Genomic DNA, 22,512 nt, shown 5'->3' with positions numbered 1-22,512 from the left:
AGGGACAGCTGAGGGCAAAAGGCAAAAAAAAAGGGCAGAAAGGGCAAAACACTGCCCAGCAGGTAGGGGAAAAGTGTGAGAAACAGCCCTGGGAGCACCAAGGCGAGAGGTGGAGGAGGAGGAGGAGGAGGAGGAGGCGGTGGTAGAGGAGATGCTCCAGAATGGGAGTTCCCATGCAGCTACCAGAGAAGATCCACTCTGGAGCAGTGTGAGGGGGAAGCAGCAGCTCTGGAGTGGGGAGATAGAGGAGCCAGGAATGAAGGAGTGAAGGTCAGCCTGGGAGAAAGGTGTGGGGCGAGGGGAAGGTGTTTTTAGTTTCTGTCCTTGTTTCTCACAGTCCAAGTCTATTTTAACTGGCAATAAATTAAATTATTTTTCCCTGAGCCAAGTCTGTTTTGCCCAGGACAGTAATTGGTAAGTGATCTCCCTGTCCTTATCCCAGTCCATGTCCTGTTGAGGAGGGTGACTGTGAGAGTGGCCGGGTGGGTGTCTGGCAGCCAGCCATTGTCAACCCACCACAGATGGGCATGTGGCAATTCCTGTTAAGCATGGAAGAGATGCAGAGGAAAAAGTTACAGGGTCCTTTACTAAGTAGTAACCATTTTTTATGTCTTCCAATGTATAAACAATAAATATTCTCATCTTGTTTGCATTACTTAGATAAGGAATGTGCTGTTCTTCTTTTGTACATGACAGTTCCCTCAAGTCTCTGCTGCATAATGCACAAAACCAGGTATGCATGCAGCTCAGCACACACATCTATGATGAAGATTTCTATTCACAGCCCCACCAGGCAAAATCCAGTAGACTCACCACTGTCTCCCAGTGAGATCGTTCCCTGACTGTGTTATCCACCATTAAGAAACCCAGCATGGCTGCTCAGTGTCTCAGCTGCTTATAGCAGGTCCTCAAATGAGGGACAAACCAGACAACCATCTATAGCAGTTTCTAGGCAGTTCTCTTCTTGTGGTTCTGCATCCTTCCAGCCTGCCACTTTTGCTCTCGTGTGCAAGGCTACAAATCACAGACTCAGTCTTTTCTCAGGTCTTAAAAATTTTGGAAACAGTTTACAGTGGTACTTTAAATATTAAGCCTTGAATCTGGAAATTTCATTTTAACTAGCCAAACTGAGGTATGAGAAATCTGTGAGATTTTCCTTGCAATGGAAAGACAAAGTCTACCTAAAATAAATGATGAATAATTTGTAATTTACAATAATAATAAATGGTGTTAATTTATTCATCCTCTTGCCTGTTTCCTGCCATTCCTGTCAGAACCACAATCCCACTTGCTTTGTCATCTCCATTTTCTCTGGGACTACACTCACACGCCAAAGAGTAGCATTAAGATCACATTTTCACACCTAAAAAGGTTGTTTGGGTATTTTTCTAACCTTCGTTTTCCATCCCTTAGCAGGTGACTAAATTGGCTGGGATAATGCTACAAAGCTCTTTGTGTGGAGAGATACGCACTTCCTTCCGTCCATCCATATATTGATATGTAAATATGTCACCCATTTTGCATATTTGTTAAAATGTATATCTGAATAGTACTCTCTCAGAATAACTGAGAACAACTGTATCAAGCTTCCCAGCACTGACACTAGGGAAAGAAGAACAAGAAGTGTTTCCCCAAAACCAGAACAATAATATACACACACAACACCGGGAAATTCAGTGGGTTTGTGAACAGGTCTCACTGCCTATTCAGTGATGGGGCAAAACCTCTTTGCTGTGCAGTGGAACCATTTCATCACCTTTCAGAGTAGTTCTCTTGGGTTGTCCTGTAGCAAAGAGAACTGATGTTAATAAGGACTATGTCTCAGTTTTGTGACGAAAGGACAATTTCCAATATAGTTTTGGAAGATGATGTAACTAAGCACTGGGTTTGCTGAATGGGTGTCTCTGGTGCAAGTGCAGTATGAATACTGGGGCGGTGTTAGGTAGAAACAATGCAGGGACAGGCTTCAGTCCTCACTGGAAAAAAACTCCACAACTCACTTGCGGCTTCACCTTTTACATGAAAGAAGGTTATTACAAAATTATGCACCAGACCTGGCTGTATTGTTATCCTCCCGTACTCCGTTCATCACCCTTTTTAAACTTTGCACACTGACTAAGAATTCATAATTCTGGAGAAGGACAATCAGGTAAAGGTTGTATTTGAGTTTGTCGATTAAAACCTTTCTGCCAGTGTTCATTTTCTGCATGTTATTTGCACGTACATGAGCCTCAACTTTGCAATGACTGGTGAACAGGCCAATACCTACACCTCCATAGTGATTCAGTGATTTCAAAAAAGGCTACAATCTGAGCTTAAGTTCTGTACTGAGAGCTTGAGATCATAGTAAATATACAGAATTGATGTATTAATATACGAAGTCACAAACTTGCTTCTCCTTGGTTTGGGTGCTTTAAAAATAGGGGGAGGAAAGAGATGATTGTAATTTAAAGAAAAAATATATATAATGTAGACTCAGGAATCTAGGGAAGGGTAAAAAATAAAATTCATTTTTTGTATTGAAAATAATGAACTGAAAAAGGTAAATTAACAGTGGAGAAAGGAACAATAAAAACTACTCTCAATAGAGGAAAAAGTAGCAATTCCAAAATCGGTGTCAAACTTCATAAAGAGAGGTTGCATCTTCAGGACAGGAGGTGAATGAAAGGACACCAAATACAAAGAATAAATGAAAGAAAAATAATCCTAATTTGATTTTAAGGTGCCCTCCTTATGCTGTTCTATAAATGTACACTTCTTTCCCTTTAGAAGGATGGTGGTTTACCCTGCTAGTTTACAGCATGTGCATGTTCTCAGCATATTACGCTGTTATAAATGTGGAGTAATAATGCAGATATGGAATGAACTGGTGTTCTCCATGACACTCTCTGTTCCAGATCACATCTGCTAAAGAAGGAACAAATTTTGTTTCTGTAATTGTGTAACAGAACAAATACCATGAGAATGATTTGTACTGAAAGAGTTATACTAATGTGTCTTGTGTTCTGCTGCTAATGGTTGATTCAAGACTCCTGTAATTTTACCTGTAAGTGTATTTAATCCCTCATCTATAGAAACTGGAGTATCTACAAAACTGGAGCGCCCATCATATCCTCCCCCAAATTTTTTTTCTTATGTTTTAATTTTCAGTCCTATTCCATGGGCCTTTTTTTTATTTTATAATGTCTTCCCACCTGAAAGCAAGGAAAATAATTATTTTGAAAGGCATGCACATGCAAAACGGATTTAATGAGCACTAAAAATGTTGCATTTAGTTGTTTTTCACACTGTACTTTCTGCACCATTTTATGTGTAAACACTGCAGACAAGGGACACTTAAAAAAGAAAAAAAAAACAATTATTGAATTGAGCCTATTAGGCAATATGATAATTTTACAGAACACTAAAGGGGATGTTCTTAAGCACTGCAGGAGGCTTTATTGTAAAGTGTAATTTTTAGACAGGCACTAATGCTCCCACCTGTTTCCCTTTCTGTCACACTTTTCATAACACCAATTTCCCTACCCCCTGCAAAATACTTGGGGGAGGGGGGCGGGAGGAGGGGGTGGAAATCATAGAAGGTCCCAGCTGCAAAAAGAAGATACAACCTCCCAGACGGCCAGGATGATTAACACAAGCTGAAATTTAATCTATTCAATATATATGCTATATCTCAGCAAAAATGTTACCTGCTTCTTAATAGGTTATCTACTACATCACAGCATAATTCCACAGTGAAGGTGTAATGTCAATGAAATATTTGTGTAGAAGGTTACACGCTGAATATTTACATAATCCTTTAAAATAATTAGCTTTTTCTTGCAAAGACAAACTACCTATCTAGAAAGTTTCACTAGGCAGATTTTTTTCTATAATTCGTAAGATATTCTTCATAAGATTTTAGAACATTTTACTGAAAATGAGCAGTCATTCGACCTAGCATATAAGAGAAGCCTACTAAATCAAGGCAGGAGATATCATTAGGATGAACTCCTTCAAAATTACAGTAATTTAAAAATTGGTCAACTATCCAAAGAAAGTAATTACAGCAACAATGGCAAAGTACTGGCAAATGTTGCCAAGTTTGGCTTCAACAGAGATTTGGGCTGGCATCGGTGACTATTAACTAGAATTGTTTTAAAAATAAACTCGGCATAGAATTTGGATGCTGAAAATTTTCACCATTATTAGCAGTTATGTATATTCCAACCTACAAAGCTTCTGTCACATGCTGTGTGATCAGTCTATGTTGCACATTATATATTTTCTCTTAACCTTCCAGACTGAAAGAGCTTGAAATGTAGTGTTTAATACTGACAAAGCTTTCTTTATATATAGACTGCTGTCTATGTGGGTGGAGAAACTAGATGCTTAACTTGGAAGTGTGGCTGATGATAAGAAATTTCTGTGTGGCTGAAAATAACTATGGAACACAGAGTGTTTAACATTAGCTGACATAGGTTATATCCCATCCGATCAAGTTAACAGTGGGTCGGTTTTGAGTTAATACTCATCTACTCAAATATAATCAGTTCCTCCTGGAGAGACCTTACATAGGAGAAAGACACAAAGAAAAAGCACCATGTAAAAAAAAAAAAAAAAAAAAAAATTTTTTTAAAAAAATTTTTTTTTTTTTTTCTTTTTTTTTTTTTTTCTTTTTTTTTTTTTTTCTTTTTTTTTTTTTTTCTTTTTTTTTTTTTTTCTTTTTTTTTTTTTTTCTTTTTTTTTTTTTTTCTTTTTTTTTTTTTTTCTTTTTTTTTTTTTTTCTTTATTTTTTTAAAAAAATAAAGAAAAAAAAAAAAAAAAAGAGAAAGAAGAATCTTTTCAAGAAACTAGAGCAAGACAGAAGAGACAACCAGGACAGAGTTACTCATGGAATTTGTAGGAGACAGGCTCTATCTAATTGCTGAACAAGCCAAGTCCAAAGAAAGACAACTTGGAATGGACAGAGAGGGAGACAAAAGAGAGGAATAGGAGAGCCTGAGCTATCCTGAGAGCTGTTCCCCAGTGACAAACACAGAACTGAGAACTGTTCTTACCTTTGTCTGACTCCACACCCAGAGAACAACACTTTGTCCTATATACATAAGCATTTATTCAAGAATGTTTGCCCAAATCTGTGTGTGATGTGCCTCTGGAAACCTAACTGTAAACCCACAGTGCTCAGAAGACATAAACAAAAGATAAAGGGATACTTCAGTTACTGAGAGGTATTACAGGTCAAATATAGTTCTGGGACCAAGGTGAAGGAGGTCAGGGACAGTCCCAGTTTGTTAAATGCAGTTACAACAAAATTAAAAATTCAAAACAATCCACCATTCCGCTTAAGACAAAGATTGTCTAGATATAAATATAAACCAGTGGAACTCCAGTATCTAACTTCTTTCTTTTCAACAACTTGAATTCTGTTGAAGGTGGTCCTTTCCAGAGAAACCTGGAAATGGACTCTTGCAATTCAGGATTTCTTATGAGCAAATAAATATGAAACTTAAGGGAGAAATACTTTGATACCACATTCATATTTTGCTAGAATAATATTTCATCTTGGATATGGACAAATTAATCCAATTTTCCAAATCATTAATATTTATTGATACTGCCTGAGCATCTAGCTTGGGCTGTGGATTCATTCTGCAAGGCAATTTATAAACACAGAAACATGCATGCTTTTCCAGATCCATTATGATAATTCATACAGACGGAGTTGACACTAGCATTCCCTTCTAGGCTGCTAGGTATTTATGGCACAATCCAGATACTACTCTGCAGTGAATAAAATTACATAATTTCTTACAGAAACTCCATCTCGCCTGCTAGAAAAGCTGAGAAGTGTATCATGTCCAAGTAGGAAAGTAAGAATTGCACATGGACAAAAGCTGGCTGTTAAGACTACTGATTCAGCATCTAAACCTGCCATTATGGTGTAGTTTCAAAGCAATATTGGCAAACTACTTACACCAAAATGTTAACAGCTGAATGTCAAGTGGGTTTCTGCTATTTTCTCTGCTAGTTTCTGATTTCAGGCTCTTGAGCATAGATTTGTAGACGTGCTAAGAACTCAGTGTTACAATTCAAACCAATGATGAGCTATCTTCTGAGTATCGTGTCAAATACTCTTGGGAAAATGGGGACTGTGTTCAATGTTAGACTAAAATATACATGATCTATTTGTCAATTTTGATCTTAGGATTTTTTTTGCTTCAGTTCCTAGGTGTAAATTTGAGGCAATTAAATACCCTAATTGTCCATAAGTGTGATAAAAATAAACTTTTAAACATTTGCCAAGTTCTCAGATACCAGGGGGGAGAAACATATGAACACCTATGAAGAAATTCTTTTAATTCTGTGTTCTGAGGGCATGCATCAAATCAGACCTGAGTCATACAGATCATTCATATCTATCATTCATAATTACTATTCCACTGAAAGAGTCAGGAATCCTCTTCAAAGGCCATACCCTGCCCATAATGCCACATTTTTCAGGAAGCAAAGTATTATGATGTTTCTCATCATATAATGAAAGTCAGGAAATCCAAAATTGTCCCTTCTAGCATTTATCAAAATACCTTCTTTAGGTTCAGAGGTCTTTCTACTTTGAATTAGTTTGAACTAAGATAACTATTCAGAGGAAGAAGAGATTTTCTACTCTTTTCTTTGAAATAACATTTTATCCTTGAGCTTTTGATAAAATGATTAATGAAATGTTTCTATAATTCTCCAACTACAAAACATGAAAACTGAAGAAAAAACGGGATCTGTAGATGAAGAAGACAGTGTATGTTGTCTGCCTTGACTTCAGCAAGTCTTCCGTCACTGTCTCCAACGGTACTCTTTGTATCTAGGCCGGAATATTACCACTGTCCTGCATGTGTGTACTACTCAATGGGAGAAAATCTGTTTCCACCATCGAGTAGAAGGAGACTGTATCTAGTGGTTGGTTACGAGCAGATTTCTTCAGGAGTCTATCCCTGTGTCTTGTCCTGTTCAACTGTTTAATATCAAAGACCTGGCTGAGGTGGTGGAATGTGCTCTCATTAAGTTGGTTGTTTACACCAAACTTTGGCTTTTCTGAATATATTTGAGAGAAGAGCCACTATTCAGAGGGGCCTCCACAAATCTGGAAGATCAGGCCAGCGGGTCCCTCTTGGGAGGCGGGTAAATTCAGCAAAGACAGGTGCAAAATCCAATACCAAAGCTGAGAAAGACCTGGGGGTCCTGGCCAACTGGCTAAACATGAGCCAGTATGAGTTCATGCTCCATTGTTTTCAGGTAACTGAATCCTAGTTAATGCTCTTCACTAAGTTTTGTCTTTTCACCTAGAGCCCTGTCAGGTGCTTCTCAAAGGAAACATCCACTCACTGGGGTCACTGACAGAATGCTGTTGTATATTTCTCTATTATTAGTACTTTTTTCCATCAGCCTTTCCTAAATGTTTGTCTCACTCAAGGGAGTCTTCTTTAAATCGATACTAGAAACAACAGAACTTTCTCTGGTAATGTCATATCCATAGTTTACAATAGCTTTATAGTGCAAGCTTGGTTATTTGGTGTGCCCTCATTATTAAAAGTGATCAATTTTTCTGATATTAAAATGTTTGTTTGACTATATATTACTGGCTACATATAATATTATTGTGCTTGTCTCTATAAACTTTTCATGACCTTGTGAATAATGAAAGATACATGTATGAGTGTTCTCCTGAAATAAAAATTTTTCCTATTTATTTCAAATTAGGCCAAATATTCACTTTACATTAGTCAACCAGCTATACTATGATTCCCCCGAGCTGCATGGAATGGAAAGACATTTCTCTAAAGCACACAGGAGACAGCCAACTCTCTCTTTGTTTCCTGTGCCCTAATTATTCCATTATATTTTGACATCCTTTCTGCTGAAATGACACTGACTTAAAAGAACCCCCATATTTCATGCATGCTCTTGTGAGAGCACTGACTGAGAATATTAAATATTGAGCCATTCTTTCACTATGGGGCAGTTTTTGAGTTCACTTTTGGGTCAGTTTTGAGTCACTGGACTTTGTGTTAAGACACAAGGGTGTGCAGAAGCAATAAGAAAACACTTGCTTTTAAAATGTTTTGTAATGTGTATGATGATATTGTAAATGATCACTTTGTCCTTTGGTATTAATTTTTTACAGCTGTCTTGTTTATTTTAAAATATTCAGAGTACTGTTAAGCAATATGATTTCAGGAAAGTCTAGACATTGCATATGACTTCATAAAAAGGATGTCTATGATTTCTGAAGCTTAATCACATTTCCTTCTTTGGAAAATAAACAGAGCTCTGGTAAAACTATATTATGCTAAAAAAGAAATAAATTAAAAAGAGTCATTGACAACTTACAGACATAGGAGGCAAGTTCATTTACTAAAATGTTAAATATATAAAATGTTCTAGAAAATTATAATCATAATCCAGCCAGGAATACTGGAAACGACGAAATAGCTCTAAGGATTGAAAAGACAAGATATATGGCTAAGTGTTTTTTTACCTACATTGTGCATACAACTATCATAATGAGATCATCTGACTTTCCAAAGCATTTAAAATTTTTTCTTTTTAAAAAATTAATCAATTGCCAGGCAAAAATATTATTTGGTAGTAATTACAAGAGCAGCCTACACTTCCCCAAAATCGACTCAATTATCAAATAACTCTTACCCACATCTCTGAAACAACATTGTCATATTTCACCGCTGAGTAATAAATACCATTGTGATTTTATTCTAGTCTTCTGCTAAGATAAATAATATAAAACCTTGTGAGACCAAGGCAGAGGCAGATCCATACAACTAGTCCAACAGCACAAATTATGTTTTATTTCTCTTTCCATGTCAAAAGAAAATCTTCTTCCTAGAGCAAGTTATAACCAAAAAGCAAATCAATACTGAAAAATGAATAGCTTGTGAAGAAACTTAATTCCAATTTTGGAGGCTAAAATTAAAAAAAAAAAAAAATAATCTCCTTATTATTAAAATTCACCATAGGGTGAACAAGCCAGCAACTGAGTCTTGCATAAGAAGAGACTAAGATGACACAAACAAACCTACTAGAATTTTTTTCAAAAGAAAATTCTTAAATTTGACCTACCAACTGGGCATCGATCAATCAGACAACAATCCTCACAAACGCTCTCTCAAGGCTCTTCAAATATTACAGAGAATAGGTTATGTTTCTGTAGTGAGTTATGTTTATAAGGTCTGTTTATAAACAATCTCTATAGTAAACTGATGAATATGTTTCCTCTTTTTCCTTTCCACCAACACAAAATTTTAACTGAAAACGTCATGTCTTTATGCACAAAATATTCTAAATACCAGCCTTCCACTGTTGTTTATGACTGGTGCCCCAAGTGCTACACAAACTGGACCAGGACATCATCAAATTCAGAGATCTAAGTCCATAAGCGTAACTCAATTTTTAAAGAGAATACTCAAAATTTGATGCTAGATCCTGGAGGCAATAAATTTAGCCAGAGCTGCATATGAAAGCAAGAGGTAGGTCTTTTGGAAGGCAATGTGTGAGGAAGCCTCCTCCCCTCACCATCTTACCACTCTCATTCTGTCTCAACACTGTAGTCAGTATGTCATCCCACCACGTGGGACTGGTGTCATGACACATCCCATCAGAACCCTTAGGCGCAAACCCAAGGATTGGTGTCTCTTGCAGTAACCTCCCCAGTACCACTCAGACGGTCTACATCTGCTTGAAGTTGCACCAGCTACAGCACATACTCTAGAGGGAACTGTGGCAGAGTCTATAATGATATGTGACACTCTATTAATCCCTCACATGGCCTGCCTCTGCAAAACCATCGTAGAACAGGCAGGATCCTGGCCTGCTCTTGTTATTGGTATCATCGCACTTACAGCAGCAACAGCACTTACCCAGAACACCTTCTGCCTCCAAAGTAATTCCCCTAATAGCAATAGGCACAGAGTAATGACCAGAGTCAGAGCTATCCTCATCCTCAGAGTAATGAGCAGAGAGATAAAAGCGTAGTTACAGAATTTGTGCATCCCCTCTCACGCCTTATCATTTTGCCTCACTGGATCATTCAAAATGGCCCACCCACATTTCCATCTTCCTCTCTACCCCCTCTCCTACCCTTCCACTTCTCTTCTTCCCCTTTGCCCACTGGCAGAACTCCTGTTCCAACATTGCTCAGACCAGAAATGTGAGGCAACACAAACCCATTCATAGCAACTAGTAACCTCAGAGTCTGGGACAGTTCCAGCCCATCTCACACATTATGACAATTGATACCACTCACATCCAAGCATCTGAGGCTGTTTTTTCTCTTGTCCAAAGTCATGGCCATTGACTGGTCAAGACAAATCTTGCACCTTGAAATATGAAACCTTAGCAGGCCTTAGTTCCCCAGTTCTCACACCAAATAAACAGTTGTTCCTCACCTCTCTGCTATATCTCTGGAGGAGATGCAGAGGGCACTTGATTTCCTGATGGTGTTGTTCTGAGCAAGGCTGTCCTCCCATTCCCTAAGTTAGATAAGAATTTTTCTTAGGATTGTGCTGTGGCTTTGAAACACAGTATCTGGGCTTCCATGATGCACATGGTTTGAGGAACAAAATCCCTACAAGAAGGGACTTGGTGATGAGATGTAAAATGGGGTATGTTCTAGCTTTAGCCTCATTCTGGTTTTCCCTTTTGTGAAATAGTCTGCAGCAGCTTTAACTACCATGAATGTCACCACAGCCACACCCCAGCTTAATTCTTTCTCCATTTTCATCCCTAATGTCATTTTGAAGACTGCAAAAATTGCTCTGAGATATAACAGAAATGTACCTATAAGTAAGTGTTCACTTACGGGTATGATTCACTGCTGCCTACAGAAAACAGGAGAGACTTTTGACAGTGACATACACTTGACAGCGTATAGAAATTAACCCATGGTGTGTAAATGACTATGAAGGACCATGGTTGGCTCTGAGCTCTCCAGGGAGCCCACAGTTTATCCCCTATCTTGTGGCACTGACATATTAAGGCTCTGTGGACATCTCCAATTTCTCTCTCACTACAAGCCAGAAGGTAATCATAATGTAGGTTGGGAGCATGACATTACTGTTTCTCATGCTAAACAACTGCAAACTGCTCCCAGGAGGATGCCTATTTATTACTGGCTCTGTGCCGTGAAAGACTGACCTAATGAAGCAATACAGAGCAGCTGATGTTGGCAGTTCTTTTGGTATGAACAATTAGAGGTGCATTTATTGGCAAAATATTTGTGCCTCAAAGGCTACCACATACAGGTGCCCTGCCTTGATAATTCTGTGGTGTGGAGTTTTTATTTGGCTGCCCTTTCAAAACCACATGTAAGGGTTGCAGCTGAGTCCATTAAGGTTGCAACTGAGTTCTATGTAAAAAATAATAAATAAATCAGCAAACACCTCAATTGCAGCTCTATTTTAATTAGCATGATTTAACCAATATCTCCTAATGGTAACATATAAAGAATAACTACAAATATTTAGCGTACCAAATAGAAAATATTGTGTATGTCAAGCTAAAACATACTGCTTTCATAGTTTTTTACTGCCTTCAGAAATGACTAACAAATACAGAGGTCTAGAGGAAAATCTAATATCTGAGAGGATTAGTTGTCTCTTTCTTAACAGAGTGACATCTCTGATGTATGGAAAAAAAGTTAGCCCATTTTCAATGAAGATTATGAAAATGTGGTTTTAACTGTAGACAGAGTGAGACGCAACTTGATACAAAAAAAAAATTGATATAAATATCTATATTTAGATATCTATATATTTGATATCCCAATATATAGAATTAGATATGTGACTGAATTAACTGTCTAAATGTTGTTAGTGGAGAGAAAGTAGCAGAGGTGTCGTCCAGTCTGTCTTATGTAGATCAGACCAGTCATGTTATAACAGTGCTTAAATCTCTCCACCAAATGCAAAGGAAAGCCCAAGTGAGCAGCTCAGATGTAAATATCTACTGTGCAGGTGTTTAAAGACAGTTGAAATGATTCCCATACACTCAGAAACCAAAAAATACCACACCTCCTTGTAATACTCAGAGGCAAGTGAAATCATTGGGAGGACTAGAACCCTTAGCTGGTATTACACACCTATTCCTCCCTTCCCCGCCCCCCGCTACTGATTACATCCATCTGTCCAACCATCCAGCTATCTGTCTCACAAAACTAAAAAGAACAAAATGAAGAAATCAACTCACAACCTCCAAACTTTCTTATGATTTAAAACCTCCAAAGGTTAAGGGCCAAACTGTCCTCCACACCAACAACAGGTAATTAAAAATATGTAATGACTGCTTTACTTCTAAATCTTTATCCCTACAGTAAATGTTAGATAAATAATGAAAATCGAACACCAGGGGCTAGGATACCCACAGTTTATAAGCCAAATAGAGCACTTGGCATGTAGCTATGGCCTGTTAAGTCATGAGGAAAACACTGAAACAGGGAAAATCCTAAATATCATCTATCCGACAGAGGAATCAGGGCAGTCAGGGCTGACCTCTTTCCTAAAATTAAGCACTTGCACATCTTCTGCTCAATCTGAAATTAATGGGGAAACAGACTCTCTACCTCCTGATACCTAGGGGAATGCTCAAAGGCTATTAGGTAAATAGATAATTCTTTCTGCTTCAACTATATTATAAAAGCAAGAAATAGCTTGCAACTGATTTTTCTGAGTTACCTACAGAGGTATCTATCTCAGAAACATGTATTACTTCAGGACTACATATGTACATGGAAGACCAATTGCATTGAGCACCACATAAGACTGATTGGATGGACCCCAAGTGTTCTGATCTCAAGCAGAGAAGAAGCATGATCTAGATTCTGAATTGCTCAGCCCAGTCAAGATTTGGATGAAGGAGTTACTTTAAAAAGATACAGGCATATAATATGAAAAAGAAAAGTGCTTATGGAGCTTAAATGGTGTCAGACTAATCTCAGAATAGTCTTTTCAAAATAGAAATTTTGGATTAGAATGCCTGATTTGACCTAAACCTAACTTCAGGTTTTTACATGAAGCGATTCCATAAAGTCTCTAAAGTTACACCAGAGAGAAATTCAGCCCGAAGTGACATGGGGTTTGGCATGCAATTTGCACCTTTTCTAGAACCGAAATATTATTGTATTATCATTTTGAAGACCATTCTAAAGCTGCGTACCACCTCTCCATATAACACTATATCTATATAATCTTTTGAGCAGAAGGTCAGCATTTAAGAAATTTGTTTCATATTAACTTAATATCAATCAATTGTATTATTTATGTATCTTTATGGGTAAATATAGAACAGCTCATTTATGAGGATACTGTTTTAAAGAGTGAAGTCTATTTAAATAGCAGATTCTGTGCAAGAGTTAATCTCTGCAGATCTGCCTTTAAAAAATATTATGGCAGAGATGTTAATTTCCAAGTAAAACAATTTATATTCTTAAAGCAGGCTACATCTTTTCAAATTCTGCAAGAACCAGGCAGCCAATGTGCACATATCATTAAACTTGAAATTCCCCTGTAAATGACAGCCAAAGCATCCAGAAAGTTCAATATATTTTCTCTAAGGCTAGTTGAAGAAGGAAGATTTTCATGAGACGTTTTCTCTTCTATCATCAGTTCAATGATGTAAACAGTGACTGATTAAGCCTGCACTCCTTTCAGGTTGATATACCTGACTGAAAAAAAAAAATAATCTCACAGCTGGAATTCTTCCTGAAAACTAAAATAGATGACAAAGTAAAAGACCAATCTTCTATAGACACTTAATGAAGACAAGCTTCAAGGAGTTTTCTATACCAGAGATTACTTTACACCCCAGGACAAGACAAAACCAGCAGATTTCTGCATCTGAAGATTGCAATCACAGCAGAATAAGGAAAATAACAAAACCATATTACTCGTTAAATCACTTACACTGGTTTTCCTTTGGATTCACAAGTCAAAATTATAGATTGTCCTTCTTCAGGCCATGAATTGGAAGAAATGATTTTAACTAAAGGTGTATCTAGGAAGAAAAAAATAGACATCTTGTTTATATACACAAAAAAGATTTATTATCTAAGAGTACATTCTTCTCTATTTACAAAATACTATACCATAGATTTAATTTACACTTGGAAATGCTTTTATACAGAGCCTTGTGCAATTTTCATTGTTTTCAGGAAGGCAATAAAAATGACCAATGGAACTAAACCAGTAACTTTTTATATCCCAGGGAAACAAAGATAGAAAGCACGTGTATACTCAGAGGAAATAAATTCTTTCTTTCTGTATTGAATGCAAAAACCCCATACAACTATTCGAAAGTCTGATATCTAACAACAAAATAAAAAATATAGAGGATGAATACCAAGTACTCTGTGCAATTTCTTCTTTGTCTATTTATAGGTTGATATGATGCAATGCTGCTATTAGAGGAATGAATGCGATAATATACATTTGAATAAGAACACTTTTATTGTTGCAGAAGCTTGAAACTCATAATAAGAAAGCTACAATGGGCTTTCAGATAAAATACCTTGTTACAGGCATTTTACAGGATATTATTTCTGAAATGCAATAATGCTGTCCCTAAAACAGAACATTCTTTTTGTTAAACAAAATTTACAAAGAGAATGTTTTAAATATCTTCAAAAAGCATTATATAAAAGCCTGTAATTGGTCCTAAAAAATTAAAATATTATTCCTATACATTGGAATTAACTTTATAGTTTTAATTGCAAAAAGATACACAATATAACTACTGTGAATTAATGCAGAATAAAGCACTTGCAGTAGGTCTTTAACTTTTGGAACATTTTGCCAGCTGTCTTGCAAGGATATAGTCTCATAATCAAAAATTTTCCATGAATTAGAGGGGCACCTCTTATGAGGAAAAAAAAAAAAAAAGACCACAAAGAAAGAAACATCTCTATACAAAAGAGTTTTGTCCTTAGGAAAAGGAAAAAGAGTTCATAGTCATAGTGAGGAAAATTTTAAGATTTAATAGGAAAATATAAATTATTGTTTCCTCCACAGTTTTCTGATACAAAATACACATCTTCATCTACGGCACAAGAAATGCTTTATCCTGCAAATCCAGGGTATTTAAGTTTTGTCTCATCCAATTGGCAACTCCTATTTTCATTAGCAGTGAAGTAGTAATGACACCACAGATATCCGATTATCAAGCAAACGTGAAAAAAATACGACCATATGACCCTACAAAATCAAATGGAAAAAAAATGATATGCTGTAACAATATAATTTCTTATTGAGATGCTAATAGTCCTGTCAAACACTAAATGGTATATTAACGATTACAAATGTTGAAAACATTTTTCTAATTTTGATTTTTATTTTTGGCATATTGTGATGTATCAGCATGGCACAAGACAAGAAAAGGGGGAAGCTTAGTGTAGAATTGTCACAACTGCTGAAAACACTGTCAGCATCATTTAGTTTTCAGTACAGCTGTACTAACCTTACACTAGTAGCAAATCTGTTCCACAAGCTCATATTTTTAAGGACCCTGCAAACCATTATGCAGGTGACTAATCCTTTGGAGGTCATGCTGGCATTTGCTTCATTTCTAGCACATGCTTAAGGCACTGACCTCAAGCGCCTTAATAAATCAGGGCATCGAGTACTTCTGTGATTTTGGTGGTGCTATTGAAGATGAATGAATTATTCTCTTGACTATACACTGAACCAGAGGAACAAATTAGTATCAGATAGGAATACATGAAGAATTTAACTGAGGGAGGGAGACGACTAATGCAATGAGATCAAGAGGTTTCCAGAGAAATATGGGAAAGAGCTAAACTTTGGTGGAAGCAGTCATGATAGCCACAGGTGAAGAAAGAAATTAAAGGCCTGTCTAGCTAGCATTACTGGCTTAAATATTTAAGAAATGATCAGCATTTTATGCATTCCTGTAAATGACCCACATAAAGCAGAAGAGGAGGCTTCAAACAATTAAGGTTTCATTTGCATGGATCAATGCAGTGCTGTTTCCTCCAACCTGAAGCTGCCATTACACCTCTCTGTTCTCCATGTACTTCTAAATAGAGTTTACTAACACAGAATAAGAAAGGTCTTACGTTCATTTTTCATTCTCTAATGCACAATATGGTAATGTAGAGAATATATTCCCTTGTGGTCTTCCCTACTAATTGACTACTGCACAAATAGTTCAGTCACTACATGTTTCTTTAAAACAGGAAACACAAGGATTAATTCAATACATAGCTTTTAGGGAAGCTTACAATTCTCAATTTTTATATTTTATTAACAGTCCTTTTTCAAAACCTAGTTGGTATTTTATTTTGGATTCTTCATTCTCAGTGTTACTGTTTCCACTTTATTTTTATGCTGTGCATGATTTCTGTCCAGCGTTAAAGTCTACACTTATAAGAGGAAAACTTGTAAGACAAACTAGTCCTCCACTTTCACATTCACATCAATGTTTAAAATGAGAAGAAACCTTTGGAATAATTGCATAGACACTGACCTAACTATATTGTTTTAACAAAAATTATAAAACCCCGCTTACTGATTTTTTTTCAGAACATAAACTGCTGTTAAAACATACTACCACCTGCTAGGAGTGGTCATTTTAGAAGAATTTGACAAGTATAAATGTACTCTATCAATACTGTGAGCTTTAACCTGTCACACCCAGACGTATTAATCATAACAACTGGAACATCATCTAATTTCTGGAAAACACCACCACCACTAGAAAACAAAGTCTAAAGAAATAAAAAACATATCAAGAACAGCAATACAGTAAGAGAGATTGATTTCTTTTCAGATGTGCTCATCAAGTTGTTATAAAAGTAGTGTAGGTATGTCCAAAAACTCTCTACTTTTACAACCAAAACAGAGTAAGATCAAGGCCTTTACTGTGGGTCCAATCTGTTGCTCCTTCTCTAAAGCCGGTAGAAGTATACCAACTTACATCAATTAAACTTATCAGAACTCTAATAATTTGCATCTTTTTTAGGATTTGGCCTAGTAATTTCATGGTAATAAAATATTGTACATGAGTATTTCAAGCACAATTCTTATGAAAAAGGGAATGGTGACTAAAATTTCTTTACAGTACCTACAAATACGCCCTTATCCTGAGCTCTGAGGACATTATGGAGCAGATAAATACTCCAAAAAGAATAAGCATAGGGGAAATCTAATTTAAAAAAAAAAACAACATAGTGGTCTATGTGAGTGTAAGTAATACAGCAAGCCTTGACAGTAAAACACACTGGTTTCAATACCCAATGAATACAGCAAGCCTTGACAGTAAAACACACTTTACCCAATGACAGTAAAACACACAATACCCAATAACTTATCTCTTTACATGCATCTCCAACAGCGTGAGAGCTGTTTGGCCCTCCAGTCTTTAGCTTGAGTAATGAGGTACTTATGACCTGCTATTGATTGCTAGCACCAGTCTGAACTGAGACTCAAACATGTCTTTAGACACATAGCAAGACATCTACCCTTTATATGTGAAGAATCTGCCTTTTTGCTGGAAATAACAGCTTGGTAGTGGTTACAGATAGAAACTATGGGATGGGGGTTGGTTTATATATTCTTTCCTATTTCAGCTGACCAAAGGCAAAAGTTCCACTGGGTGATTCTATTTCATCTGTCTTTCTAGGATTTGGGTACATTTCATTGCATGAGACCAGGGAAGCCATTTCAAAGCTTTGGGAAGATTTATCTATTTTTGATATTCAGCAACATACAAAATCAGTGCATGCATGTGAAAAATTTATTTCGGTTTACGCTAGTAATGAATGTTATCTGATATATGAAGAAACTAAGCACTTCAGCACATGATTTTTTGTTTACTCTTAGCAATAACTAATGCCAACATTAATACCTCATGGAACTGATTTACTGATTGATTTAATCTCTTTGAAGCTATTTCAAAATAAAGACAATTCTTATCAGTCACCAGACCTTTGCTGTTAATCAGATCTCCAATGCTAAAAGGTTGGGGACTTTTTGTTTCTTTAAAATGCACTTACTGTTTTTGCATTGGTTGAAATAAGAGAGAGTTCATCGTGTATTTATATTCTATTATAGCCAAGCCCTTATAAAGTTACATGCAGGCTTAAATTTCTTCATATAAAATACTTCACATAAATTTCTTCATAGAAAGTAGTCACATGAAAGCTGAGGAAGACTCCCACATGATAAGAAGAAAATAAGAAAGTAAGAAGGGTCCTGCAGTTCAACATTCTACATTTTAGAGGCCTGCCATACCCCCAAATCATAGGAAGCTTTTCTTACACTCCCTTACTTAGAGGTAATTTGATTTTTTAGGGAAGTGTTAATCAGCCCATCAAGACTAGTTCTTTAGATAAGTTATTAAAACCCATACAGCGATTTATGAGGAAAAGAGGTTCCTTATTCCACTGAGTACTGAAGTATTCATGCTAAGTAGATCAGATCCAACAAAATACTTATTTGACAGTAATTCAGTGATTAGAAAACCCAACCCTTCAGAGCCTGTGGATTAAGGGTTTGATCTGTTTCAAAGAGTGCAAGGACTTCTGTGCTGACTTCCCATGCAATAGCAGAGGTCTACCAGGTATTCTAAGGTTTCCTTTCCACTCAGGTATAGAATTAAGATTGCACTTTGAAACTGAGAAAGCTTTTTTGTCTACTCATGTCCTAGTTTGGATAAATCAGGATTTTCTGACACACTAAGAAAGAAAAGGTATGAGGACATTCTTAACCCATTCCACATTATGAACCCATTCCACATTCTATAAGTAACTCAGTACTGTACAAATTTTCTCTATTTACATTCAATGCCAAAATAACATGCAATATACCATTCATCTTACTTACATTTAAAAAAGGTTTGTAGAGCCAGATTAGAATACTCTAATAAGAAAAACCTATAAAACTTCAATATTCCCTACATATTTCCTAGGTTTAACTGAAAGTTCTGTCAACACTTCACATCAAGTTTTTGTTACATCCATTCATGGGCTTTACATGTAAAAAAATTACTGAAATGTTTTCAAAGACCTTTGAGCGGGTGCCCTCAGAGTATCCTTCTTATTGGCCAAAGATTGCAACACTTTTAATGTTTAAATGATTTTAAACATTTTAAAAAAATTAAAAATCACTAAATGCAACCACAATACCGAAAGCAGATATTAGATATTTTACTGATACCAGCGCAAATTTATGAAGACCTTTTCCAAACAGGTAACGAGTATATATTCAACTAGGGCATTAATGTCTGCACCTTACTATTATATATGAGTGGAGTGGCCCTTCAAGTCTTTGGGTTTTTAAACGTGTTTATTGCATGAAGTCTGTAACTACTACTTCTCAAAGTAAAATGGCATAAAAGAAGATGTGGGATGTACAGAATTTCAATGACAGTCTCTTATGGTATTATTCATTCATGGGTTTTGCATTCTATACAGTGATTTTGCAAAATGTTTGGATCTTCTCTTTGTACCTGGCTACCATGTTTTTGTCATAATCAAAGCATATAATACAGGTTTTTTTTATTTTATTTGCTGTGTAACAATCAGTATGTAGAGTACTATTGGTCTCAAAGCTTTGGGAAGGCTGGTTGACATAATTTTACTGAAATGGGTGACACTGTCAAGAAGAAATCACATTTCTCTTGGTTTCCACTGTTGTTCCTTCATCAGAGAATGGATTTTTTTTCTGGTCTGTAGGCTATTAAAAGACCTGGCACGGAAAAACTGTCACGTTTGGTGACAAAAATATGTAAGGTTAAATATATATATAAGGTGTATAGAGAAATATTAATCTCTTGAATTATTTAGTTTATAAGTCTGGGGTTCAAGAAGAAAAATCGATTCGTGAGGTTCTTTCTTCTATGCACGGTACACAGCAGTGAGATAGATATATGCTGTCTAAATATCTCTTTCTTAAAACACAAGGGATTCTGTGCCCTTTATATTTTTCACAATGTCTCATTTAGTCTTCCAAGTTCAAACAAGTACCAAAAGAGCTAAACCTAGTGAAAATGGTAGAAATGGAGGCACAACAATTCCAATATTTTTTCTTGTTGTGAATAAAAATGTACACCTCTATCCAATATAATATTACAAAAATATCATTAAACCTCCAAAACAATGCCTTCCCATCTGATTAGTTTCCATGCAATCAAATTATGAGGTGCCTATTTCAAAACCAGGGCAAACACAATCGTTTCTCTCTTCATGTTCTAAATAACTGAAAACAGCCCATTAACATCATTTGACCCTACGCTTGCACCAAAGTACTTTGATTTTGAAATGTGTTTCTTTCAAGGTGAGTCTTTTTCTGTAGTTTATATTATGAATGTCTCTCCACCTGCAGTAAGAAGCTGAGTTAGTTGTAATGAAGTCTGTGATCCTTGTTGGACTTAGCGTTTGAGTGCAAATTATTTTAACAGTAATAGGAAAGACACTGATACAGGGGGGGGATGAACACATCACTTGGTGGGTTTGTCAGAGGAAGTGAGTGCTCATAATACATCAGGGTGTGCTACAAGTGTTATTCAAATCTCTCCTAAAAACATTGATACTGCCTTCTGATTTAATCTTTTAGGATGATGACTAGATGTTTTTAATTACCTTTAATTACCTTTTGTGACTAGAAGTTTTCTTCTATACAAAATGATTTAAAAAGCCTTAGAAATACTGCTAGTAAGAAAAGGCTTTGTTTAACAATGCAATTCTGCATTGGATCCAATAATAAGAAATATGTCATTGAATTCATTCCAGAAGAGAGCTATGCCTGGTGACAGAGCAATCTTTCTCTCTGTGATCAGTGAGCTTCCCATGAATGCAATGGGAAAGTTTTATCTTCATGGACCAACAGAAGGAACGTGTCTTATTAACTACTCGTTAGTTCAGGAAACACTTACTTGAACTCCAGGCAGTCCACAGAACAAAATACATAGGTCTTATTCTATAACATACATGGCTGCCAGATCATTTGGCAGAAGCACTGGAAGGAGATTTCTCTCCTTCTCTAGAGGAAATTTTGTTGGGATTCCTAGGAATAACAGGCAGATTCTCATCTTCTCAGCAACCAGGCTGTGTCTTGTTGCAATATATGAAATTCTGCTTTGGTAAGTTGGTGAGGCTCACTGCACTCTTCTTTTGCCATAACCTGCTGCATTATTTCTAACGAGTCCCAGGAGCAATGGATCATAATATTACTATTCTCCACAGGTAAGTTTCTCTCACTGAGGGGTACTGTTTCAAGCTGTCTGCATAGCCAGCAATAGCTACTGCCCAGGAAAACTCACACATTTTCCTTCTGCACCAAAAAGGGATAGAAATGTATTAGACCCTACCTTCCTGCTGTTGCCAAGTGACTGTTCCCAGACCACTCTAAGTTCTGAAATAATCACATAACTGCATGTGGCAATATCTCCTGCCTGGATCTGGTTTACTCTGCCATTTAAAATTAATTTATTTACCTTGTTGTTTAACTTTTTGCACACTAACCACCATTTCCTCTTCATACTAGAGTTCAAATTAGTATGATTGACTCAATACAACACACTTTTCTTCTTACAGATTTAGCTAAATTACGAGCTACCAATAGCATGTCTTTACTTCATAGTTTTATTTTATGAACACAAACCTTCTGAATATTGAAAAGCTTCCATAAATTTCTCTGATATTTTATTGTGGCAGTGAACAACAACAGTTCTGGTGCTATCATTTTAAAAAATGTTATAAAAATCTAACAGTCTGATAATAAAAGATTATTGCTACCTGGTAATAAATGGCTGCCAGATGATAAGATTTTTAAAGTATTTCCTGAGAGACTAATTCATTTATTTTCTATCTGATTTTGTCTGTTTTTTCAAAAAACATGTTTGTGAAATCTATTTATGTCACAGCCGTCTACATTTTTCATCGTGCTTTTTCTCTCTTATTTCCTTGGAACCTTTCCATCGTTTCCAGATGCAAAGATAAAATAAGCAGATACCTCTGAAAATGATGATGTATCTACTTTCCAGATTAATTAGCACTGGAGTAAGCATAGGACAGTTTCATGGGTCTTTTTTTTTCCCCAGAAACTATGAGAAGATCATAATTTTCATATATGGATAGCAATTACAAAACTCCTTGAATATTCTGTATTCCTACACAATTTTATTCCTGTTTCTAAAAAGCCTTAAGTAATTAAGCTTAGGAAAAAAAAAGACTTTTAAAGCAAATTCCAAGGACAAACTGGTCTAGTATGTACAAAAATAAACATCAAATTGGATATCCCAAATGAGATCTGAAAGAAGAGAGAGGAGTGCTCTAATCAGCTCTGTGAAAGTGCTCACCATTTTTAATAGCTTTTACACTTACCAGCTGCGCGCATCCTACAGCTGTGAATCAGCAGTCCCCCAAATTGGGCTGCTTTTGTAAATGACAAGTAGCATGGCTTCTGTCTGTGCCCTATTGCTTTGAATAAGCACTTGCAAAGCAAGCCTGCTTTG

General features: G+C 36.3%; 1 protein-coding gene across 1 annotated transcript in view; it reads right to left on the bottom strand.

Annotated features, from left to right (window-relative positions):
* Positions 1-22,512, bottom strand: part of CADM2 (cell adhesion molecule 2) — a 416,144-nt gene that overhangs the window by 92,733 nt on the left and 300,899 nt on the right. The window contains exon 7 of the mRNA XM_014947137.1: positions 13,947-14,037. Coding sequence (XP_014802623.1) covers positions 13,947-14,037 — 91 coding nt within the window. The remainder of the gene's footprint in view (positions 1-13,946; positions 14,038-22,512) is intronic.

This window comes from Calidris pugnax, unplaced genomic scaffold (assembly GCF_001431845.1).
Source record: "Calidris pugnax isolate Ruff unplaced genomic scaffold, ASM143184v1 scaffold95, whole genome shotgun sequence".
In the NCBI taxonomy this organism is placed as follows: domain Eukaryota; kingdom Metazoa; phylum Chordata; class Aves; order Charadriiformes; family Scolopacidae; genus Calidris; species Calidris pugnax.
Note: the sequence above shows the minus strand (reverse complement) of the source record. Positions and strands in the feature narration are given on the sequence as shown.